At 39.9% G+C, this 10,400-nt stretch overlaps 1 protein-coding gene across 1 annotated transcript; it reads left to right on the top strand.

Moving 5' to 3' along the window:
- Window positions 1–51: 51 nt before the first annotated feature.
- On the top strand, window positions 52–8,083 carry LOC103773082 (protein shisa-9-like; the record flags this gene model as incomplete). The annotated part of the gene is made up of 2 exons (XM_008940436.1): window positions 52–665; window positions 7,956–8,083. Coding segments are annotated over exons 1-2 (715 nt in total), but the record flags the coding sequence as incomplete, so codon positions are not given.
- Between the last annotated feature and the right edge of the window lie 2,317 nt (window positions 8,084–10,400).

Genomic DNA, 10,400 nt, shown 5'->3' with positions numbered 1-10,400 from the left:
TGGCCCGCCCGGGGCTGTCCGTGGTGCTGAAGGCGAGCGCGGGCTGAGCGGACGCCCGGCCCCTGACGGAGCCCCTTTATGTTCAGCTCCCGGCGCAGCGCAGCATCCAGCAGCTCGAGCGGCGGCGGCGGCATCACTGAGCCCGGGCTGGGAGGCAGAATGGAAGTTTTTTACTTGGTGGCGGACCTCCTCACACTGGTGTGTCGGGCTCAGGAGAAAGCCGGCCAGCAGCTGGGGAGCTTCGTGGTGCTCTCAGGAGGAAACCACTCCAGCCTTGGGGAACAGCTAGACCCCTCCGAGCCTCCTCCTACCCCGGACTTCTGCAGGGGCTACTTTGACGTGATGGGGCAGTGGGATCCCCCTTTTAACTGCAGCTCGGGGGAGTTCATCTTCTGCTGCGGCACTTGTGGCTTCAGATTTTGCTGCAAGTTCAAGAAGACGAGGCTGGATCAAAGCACCTGCACAAACTATGAGACACCGTTGTGGATGAACACTGGGAAGCCTCCTTCCCGCATAGATGACCCTCTGCATGACCCTACCAGGGATAAAACCAACCTCATTGTCTACATCATCTGTGGGGTTGTGGCAGTCATGGTGCTGGTGGGGATCTTCACCAAACTAGGGCTGGAGAAGGCGCACAGACCCCAGCGGGAGCACATGTCCAGGTAAGGCTGAGTGCCAGGCAGCAGAGTCCCCTTATCCCCTATCTCCCTCCCTACCCATAAAGAGGAGAGAGGACCCCATGTGTTCCTGCTAAACTAACAGCTTCTGTCTGGCAGGCTGCATTCCCCTGCAAGGGCATCTGAGAGAGACCAACTTTGGTGAGCAGAGCTCCTGTGGTTCCCCAAGTCCAGGTTATCCAAGTATGTGCATACTGAGAAACTAGAAATAATTGTGGAGTCTGGACACACAGTAGCCCATTTTTATCTGCTGTGTCTGACCTTCTCCCCAACAAGATCCAGCAAGTGTTCCTGGATATACTGTGCACAAATAGGAAAACAAAAAAAACCCTGAAACCAGCAACACTGAATTATAGAAAACCTGATGGTTTCTCTCTTCCAACCGTTTCAAAGCTTGGAAAACATTTTTACTTCTCAACAGAAGGATGTAAACAAATGTCATCTCACCCTCCCTCTCCAGCTGCAAAATGGTTTTGGCAGGACCTCCCCTACACCCCCAACCCTTGCAAGTGTGTGAGCTATTTGTAAAATTTCTGAGCTGTGAAAATGAGCCAGGGTGGAAGGGAAGACGGAGACAGAAAAAGGAAAAGCTATTGTAGAATTTATTAAGTTTTTTTTCAGTTGCTGTTGAGAGGTAAAAATTAAAATATGAAAGTCTTGTCTCATCCATGTATGTGTGTGATATACTCAGTATCCACAGCATAATGGCTGAGTTATATCAAAGAGAACCTCCCCCACCTAGAGTTAGGCATGCTGTGTACCATCTACTCCAGATACTGGCTGCCTAGTGGTGGATAGGCAGGTGGGCAACTCAGGACAGAGCCCTATGGCTCTAAGAACATATTCCAAACCCAGATTGTCACTGTAGTTCAAAATCGAGGCATAACACATTTGTCAAGTTTGCAGTCTGTCTGATTCTTTATGCTAATCCCAGGCACATGAAAGTAAAGCAGATGGGAGAAAGGCATTAAAAAAAGCAAACAGCTCCATTAAAGATTCCAAATAGATTCCAGCATATTGGGCAGCCGTAGTGATGAAATGGAATTAAAAGGATACATCCTACTGGACATGCAGTGTGGCAGAAAGCTTCCTCTTGCCCTGACTGGTAACGGTGTAATTCACAATCCTTAAAGCTTAGATGAAGAATTATCCTTTGAAACAGAGTCCAAGAGATCAACTTGACACCTGGAGCCTTATTTTTTACTGAAGTTTCTGCATGACTTTTTGATTGATTTCTAAATCTGAAATGAGCAGAGAAAGCCACAAAAATACTCCCACAAATGCATCACCAGTTCACTATCAATTATTTGCTATTTATAAACTAGCTGATATGGATACGCTTTTACTACTGAGGAACAAAGCACATTGCAGAAATATTAGTCAACATTGTGTGTCAGTGATACTTTTGCAAAGATGTTTTTTTCTTGAGCAAGGTATAAAAATCCTTTAGACATTTTGAATATTCTCAAGGAGAAAAAGAATACATGGGTCCTAATTTCTTCTTTTGAATCCTACTCTTAAAGAGCTTGTTTGGAAAAAGCTCTCCCTTGCTTTAGCTCCTTTCTGTATTGTCTTCATGCAGGCAAAAAAGGAGAGCTTCTAACAGTTACAAAAACAAGGACAGAGTGAAATTGTGGCCATCCCTGCTTATATGTGGCTTAATTAGTTCCTGTTTCTACTAGTAGAAATATTTGCTATCTAAAGTACAGATGTGAAGTATTCTGAAAGGATATTCTGTCGGTTCATGGAAATAGAATTATAGGGGATTGGGAAATCATTCTACAATCCTTCAGTCATGTGTGCATAAAGATTAGGTTTCTGAAGTGGTTCTTAGAAAAGGTCGTCTGTTACTCTGATTACTTAACAGTGTCTGAGGTCTTGTACTTTTCTTACCATGAAAATGTTCAAGTCAGGATTATACAGAAACTTGGAAAGTCATGATCACATGGAAAAACAGTCACCCACTCAGTACACATAATAGCTAGTCATCTGAAAATGCAGTGCTATAGCTTTTTTTTTTAAGAAAAAGTTCTCACACTCCTGTTACAGCTGTGGGGTGGTCCTACTATTAATTTGAAAAGGAATTAGATTTGTAAATCCCTTTGGCAATCTAAAAATCTGCTCATTGAGTGAAGAATTGAAGTAACCTCTTTGTCCTCAAATGTGTGTTTAACTAAATTATTCTATCTGAGCTCGTTTTACACTACTAATGTTCCAGAAAAAAAAAGCCTGCAATGCTTAAGAAATAAATAATTTCTTTGTTTAAACAGTTAATAGTACCAACAGTTAAAATAATATGTAGCCCAAATTAATGTTAATCTACTTTTATAACACTCATCACTACAATATTAAAAAACAGCCAAAAAAGAACTTTTTTTTTTTTTTTTTTTCCCTGTGCTGAATCTTATCAATAAGCTAAAGTATAATGCATTGAAAGTGTTAGGTAGGCCAAACCAGAAGTACTAAGTGCTACTCCATTTTGGCTGGCAGCAAGAAACACAGAGGCTGATCTGTCACCTATTTCCTTAGCTAAGATTGTCTGCTCTCTGTTCCCTAGCCAATGGCTACACAAAACACACAAATCCTCCTCATTCCCATGCACGTGTTAACCTATGGAAGGGATGGTCCTGCTTAGCAAAAAAAGACAATGCATGATGTAAACTGATCTTTATTAATGCGGGCTGATTTTTGAAAAAGTGAACAGAATACAACTGGTGTAGGTGTAATATTCCCACTTTTGATTTACTAAAAATATTAAAAAATATGAACAGAGATCTAACACAGAGGAATAAGTTAATAACACATTGGCTTATAAATAGAAAGCAAAACTGTGCCACACATTAATTCCTTGCATCATTTCATCTGGCAGTCAGTGGATCTGTTGAAGTAAGACACTGGTGTGTCTAAGAGTGGCATAATGTTAACAAAAGAAACTCCACAGCTTTGGCGAGTGTAGTTTCTGTACGCTCACCTTTCATTACATTTTGTGTACTGCTGTACTAAAACAAACCAAGACCACTCCAATAATTTAATGGAATTTTCCTGAAACATTTCAGAGTGAAAAAGCATCAGGGAAATATATATATTTAGTGAAAAAAAAAAAACCACAGGAAAAAAATCGCTACTGAGCAAGTTCTTTTAGGAAAAAAGAGTCAAAATTTGTCCTTTTTTAGAAAGCTTCCTTTTGTCTTGAGAAAAAAGGCCAAGTGTGGCACTGTTGACATTTTCCTTCTTGTTAGATCAGTACTTTCAGTAAAACACTCTTACTGTTGGCATGCAACTGTAAATCTGGAAGATGAAAATGGAGAGGGGAGTACAGCATTAACTCTACATGGCATGTCTTGCTTTAGACATCATATAATAATGTTTTGTTTATATCATTCTCCTTGCTTTTAAATTTATTACCAGCCATTAAACGGAGATGAATATTCCCTTCAGCTACAGTGCCAAAGAACTAAGTAGTAACGGTAGTGTCTGACCAGACTCTTCTTTTACCCTCCTGCATTCTAAGAGAATAAGGGAATAAGATGGTGTATGTTATCAAATATGGCAAAGGGAATGAATGTGGCAGTTTTGTGCCTAAAAGGAAAGAACTGATCTGCCTCTTGGAGCAGACCTAGAAGCTCTATTAGGCATATGAGGGCAGCCTGTTTGTGCTGCGTAAGACTACATCAATGGGACTTGAGGCTCCATCAGTCAAAGTAGAGAATCATCTCTCTAAAATGAGTAGAAAAGAGAAAAACTTGACTTCTATTTAATGGAGGAGATTTTTCTGTAAATAAAACCAAACCTCTGTCTTCTTCCCTAATCCTTGTGGAGAATGTGAAAGGACAATATTTACAGTCACACTTCTCTGCTATAGATCCTGATTTTTTGCAGCACTGCTTCTGACAGTATGTTAGCAACCTTCCAAATATTGTGAACCATCTCAGCTCTTCTTTCTTCCTTCACAGTGTACTGAGCTCATGAGTTAAGTCTTTTGTTGATCATTCAAAAGGGCCAAAAATAGTCTGACTTGCTAAAATCCTGATACCTACAGGTGAAATTATTTCCCAATAAGGGAAAGCAATAACCTTTCCAAAATAGCCACAGAATCGTTCAAATTGGACCTTTAAGATCATCAAGTCCAACTATTACCCTAACTCTACCAAGTCCACTGCTAAACCATGTCCCTAAGCACCACGTCTACTTGACTTTTAAACACATCCAGTGATGGTGACTCCACCACTTCCCTTGCCAGCCTGTTTGCTTGATAACTCTTTCAGTAAAGAAGTTTTTAACCATATCCAACCTAAACCTCCCGTGGCACAGTTTGAGGCCATTTCCTCTTGTCCTGTCACTTGTTACTTGTGAGAAGATTACATATTGAGGGAGATAGATCTTAATGGCAAGAGAAATGCTGAAGGTTTGTGATACTTGGGCAGTTCTGTGCCATGAATTCCTATGTAGGTAACATTTCTCCACTTCTTAATACTGCAGTCAATATCAACACACAGGACCTAATGATATCGCTACCTGATTAGAAGGTTATCTTGTATTTTGCATTTCCTTAAAAAAATCATTCATTGTAGCTAAAGACATTCTACACATATATAATTTTTCCATGACACCCACTAACAATTCCTTCAGGCAATGAACAAAATTTATATGATGATATTCAGGTGAAACAAATGCATGAAGGTATTCTAACAGACTGTGAGCCTACGTGGAATTTGTCGAAGCAAATATCTGTTCAAGTGTGTTGTCACAAACTGGGGGACAAACCTCCCTTTATCCATTTCATTATATGGGCAAATCCCTAAAAAACCAAAATGCAGGTACAGCATTTCCTTTGTACTTCAGAGCTACAAGCTGCTACATATTTTTAACTCTCCCCAGTCTGAGTGGAAAATAAAGACAAATACTTTGTTATATGAGCTATTCTGCCCTAAGATTTTACAAATTTGGCTAACACAGTATAAACATAGGTGCTGTGTTGTTAAAAATAGAACTTGATAGTGAATAGCTCCTTTTTTTGTGATATAGTGGGAGCTGGGCAGCTGCTTCCCAAAAACTCCTTTGAAAATTGCCACCCTAAAATAGTAGAAAACTTAGTTGGCATTTTTACAGACAGACAGGCAGTACTTAATCTGCTATCATACGGGGTGCTATTTAAAGTCTACAGTGAACAATATTTACTATCAGATTAAGGGCAATGAGGAAAGCATTTCTGAAAACCTCCTCTTACAAAGTTGGGAAATACTAGTCTGTGTATTATGAGATCTCCCAGTTTTAACTCCCATACTGAAGTTAGGAACTTCCATTTGCTTTTCTTCCCTTCCCAGAAATCTGTCCAGCTACCTCTGGAATTAGAATGATTATTGATGTCAATAATTTCTTTTCTATAGAGACATATTTGTGTAAATTGACCAGATATTAATGGTTTTGGTCCCAGCATATTTTAAACTATGTTTTGCAATATAATGCTTTCCTTTTACATGATTTCTCTGTACCTTTGTGAGATCTCGTCTGGTGACTTTTTATGATTCTGCTATGTAGGGCAGCTCTGCTATTTCTGCTGTATAAGCATTGCTTCAAATGGGAGCATTGCTCTGATACCATTAATCATTTGGTTACTGTCTTTTGACCTTTTACAGTATCAACAGAGTACTCTGTAACATGTTGATCACAACTGTAACGAATATTTTAATAACATAATGCTACCCATAAACAAAAAAGAAACATCAGTACCTTTCATCTGTGTACCAAAGCAATGTTCTGAAAGCAAAGCTTTCTGAAAGCTCAGGATTCCTCTCTGTCTGTAACTTAAATGAAGCTGCCTTTTAATATTTAAAAGTACAGTGTTTCTTGATCAAGAAACCATCATGTCACAGAAGTACAGTGGGGGAGCTAGATGGTACTTGCCTTGGCTTTCACCAGTGACTGTGCTTATTTTTATTTATTTATTAGTTTATAAACTACTCTTTCTTAATGCAGTATCTGGGACACTGTATATAATTTTGCAGAAAATTAAACTAAACTGGGCACAGTGCCCAGAAAATGCATCAATTCCCTTAAAAAAAAAAGCTCAAGGGGTCTAAAAATTAGAACTAGTAAAACAAAAAGGAGGCAAATAATGGTCAGTGATGCATTGACCTGGATAGGAAAGAGTTGCACTGAACCCCGGAGACAGCTTTAACACACCCCACAGCTTTCCTTTGCCCAAGGCACCAGCTTCTGCAGGTGGGCCAATTATTCTGTATGGCACAGGAGTCCAGCAGGTGCACACACCTAAGGGCTAATCCTGCTCCTACAGATGTCAATAGTCAAACTCCATAGCCCAGAATCTGAGTTAGACGTTGCCATGCTGAGAGTTTCAGAGCTTAAAACTTAGCAACTCTGGATCCACAGGGCTGACAGAGGGGCGTGTGCTTATCTGTATGCCTAAGAAGAGGCTTAGGCTCACAGGACACTTGGCAGTGAAATTAGTCCTTAGAAAATATACCAGAGCATCATACCAGAGCAGGATGAATCTGTCTCTCTTTCAGATACAGCTACTGCCTGCAGACCTGCAGAAAAAATCCACAACCAGCATCAGGCTAGGCCTGGCCTAACTGTTTAGGAATCCTTTTGCTTGCTCTCTTGTTGCTAGCATAAAGCTTTCATCGTGTTTCTGAACTGGCTTCAAACCAGAAAGATGTGTTCCTCTGCAAGCTTTGTTCCATCTTAATGACTAGGACAGTCAGAGAAGTTAGGAAAGTCATATTTGATCTCCCCTTCTAGATGGGAAAAACTTAAATCCCTGATAAAAAATGCTACGCCTACTGGATTTCTGCATGACAACCATGTGACCACTGAGTTGTGTGGTGCTCTGCATGTGTGAGAATTTACTTTGACAGGCCTTGCTAGTAATCTAGGTGTGAAGGTAGGTTTGTGATGGCTACAGGCAGGGATTAGAGGCTCAGTTTAACCAAGACAGCAATGTTACTGAGCACGAGCAATGACAGAACTCTGCAACTCTCACCAAGCTCAAATTATGTTCCTACAAAGCCAAGACAGCTAAGGAACTTAGTGTGTTTCTGTGTATTACTGCTAACACATTGTCTCAGACAACCTAAAAAGAGCCTTAGGTGCAAAGTCTCACAATGAATCTGGTTCCTTGATTTTGCTGTGAATGGAGCTGGTTTCTCCAACAGACATTATGACAGACTGTATCTCAGCCTTAAAAAACCTTGGAATATACTGGTAATGTCTTAAAGCTTTTGCAGTTTCATTCTCATTTGGTTTGGTTTTCAGGGCTCTTGCTGATGTTATGCGACCTCAAGGTCCTTGTACAACAGATCATATGGAAAGAGATCTAAACATTGTAGTACATGTGCAACATTATGAAAACATGGAGACGAGACCTCCGCCAAATAATTTACGTAAGTCACTCTAACTTTATCACAGTCTGGAATGCCGGCGCTCAAATGAGCATCGTGAAACAAATATTGCTGGGTGGCAGATGAGGATCAACAGTACAGTGCTCCTTGCAAATTAGAAATATTCTTTAGTTCAGGATGAGAATTATTTAGAATTTCCTAGTGCAGCACTAAGAGAAAGCAATTTTGAATAGAAAAATCAGTTATGATATTTATTTTCAATGAGTTGCCTTGGTTGACTAATGCTGGTTTTGTATCGGTCTCCTTCTACCTGCTGTGTTTGCTCAGTTTATCAAGCTATGTCTTATTCTATGTTTTGTTATACCAAAATGCAAATAGTAAAGCTTATAGCAAGATTTAACAAGATATTTCATAGGGCTGTAACATCCAACAAGAAAGTGGTCTCATTAGGCTCTTTTATAATCTCCACTAGTAAAAGAGTTCAATAATTTCCCAGGGCCCATCAAGTTGTATGAGGTTTTCACTTTATCATTCTTTTTTCATAAGGGAAAGGTGAGAGAAAGATTATTATTTTAAGACTTAATTTTATTTTTTCCCTGTATTTGCTACTACATGTTTATTTTATTGAAGGTATGGAAAAAGTGCATCTTGGAGCTTCAGAGGAAATAGGGTGACATTTCAAGTGGTTCTGAAGTCTTAGGCAACTTATTTCTCAGTCCTGTATTAGAACACAGATTAGACCACATTAGTACAGATCTTTCTCATGCTCAGACACAGTTTCCTTGTGTGAGGATGAGTTCTACTGCAATTTTAAGTTGGACATAAATTTATGTATTCTATATTATCTATATATTAAATAATTAAAATGTACATATAAAATATATACATGCATACAAATTATAGCTCATATATTTACAAATTCATGTTCAGTATATTTATAAAAGAAAAGGGTATAATTCAGGAAGGTTTAGGTTGTTAGGCAGTGGACTGCTTTATTCTGTGCTGTAGATCAATGTCGATGTGCATTTTACTGCAAATATACTTTTACTGCATTGGTGCTTGGATTTTGAAACATTTAAAGTATATGCTCTGATCTTCTCCTTATGTTTCTGTAACTATAGCAGTCAGAAAATTTCCATATAGTTGGACAAATGATGAGTTTTATTTGGACTGCACTGTGCAGTTATTATGAGATTTTACTGCTTTCTTTCAGGAGAAGGGTGTAAAAGCAATGGGAGAAAGAGCAGATTCATGTTCTGCATGCACTCCAGTTACTTGTTTTGTGGTTGAGGCTGCCTGTGATTTCTTATGCGTATCACTACAGAGTAATAGGAGAGAATTAAAGCTGTGACCTCTAATAAAGATACCACATATAGTGAAGTATGACACCTAATCTGTCTGTGCTGCTCTCCAGCAAAGTACTTCCACCTGGGCCTGTGCAGTCCTACACTGCAGAGAGGGAAGTGCATGCATACTGCAGCATTACATCCCTAATTGGATGAAAATGCACCACTGCTGGAGGGGAACTTGCACTTCTCTCTCAATCAAAGGTGCTCTAGCCCCCAGAGCTGGGGTGGTGAACTTCTGAAGGTTTAAGGAGGATGAAGGGACCTCCAAAGGTCTTCTAGTCCAACCCCCCCACCATAAGCAGGGACATCTCCAACTAGATCAAGCTACTCAGAGCTTCATCCAGCCTGATCTTGAATGTGCCCAGGGATGGGGCCTCCACCACCTGTCTGGGCAACCTATCCCAGTGGTGTATCACCCTCATACTGAAGAACTTTTTCCTAACATCTAATGTAAATCTCCTATTTTCTAGCTTAAAGCCATTACCCCTTTTCCTGTCACTACAGACCCTTGTGAATAGTCCCTCCCCTGCTTTCTTGTAGGCCCCTCTCAGGTACTGGAAGGTTGTTATAAGGTCACCCTGGAGCCTCCTCTTCTCTCTTTGCTTTGTATATTAGCTCTTTGTTCATCTCTGATCCTTCCTGTGACCATGCTTTCAACAAAAAAGATGCCAAATGTTGATGAAGTTAGGGTAGAATCCTTATTTTCTCTCATATGTAAAATGTTTATTCAGAACCCCTATTAATGAAGGAGTCAGAAAGTAGTGAGATTCTTACTAGATTTTTGTAATCATCACACTGAGATATTTTGCTTAAAACTGTTTGTATATCACAATATACAATATAACACAGCAGGTCTTTAAAATCATTGTTTCTTGGACCTGAATTTAGATTTAAGCCTTGCTTCTATAAACCCTTGCATATATACATCAAAGCACTTCTGTACCTTGGAGCTACCTGAATTAATTGGGCAATGAATAGGGGCTGTCCCAAAGCTGGATCACATGCAGCTG

The sequence above is a fragment of the Merops nubicus genome, unplaced genomic scaffold (genome assembly GCF_000691845.1).
Source record: "Merops nubicus isolate BGI_N331 unplaced genomic scaffold, ASM69184v1 scaffold10195, whole genome shotgun sequence".
NCBI classification, from domain to species: domain Eukaryota; kingdom Metazoa; phylum Chordata; class Aves; order Coraciiformes; family Meropidae; genus Merops; species Merops nubicus.
Note: the sequence above shows the minus strand (reverse complement) of the source record. Positions and strands in the feature narration are given on the sequence as shown.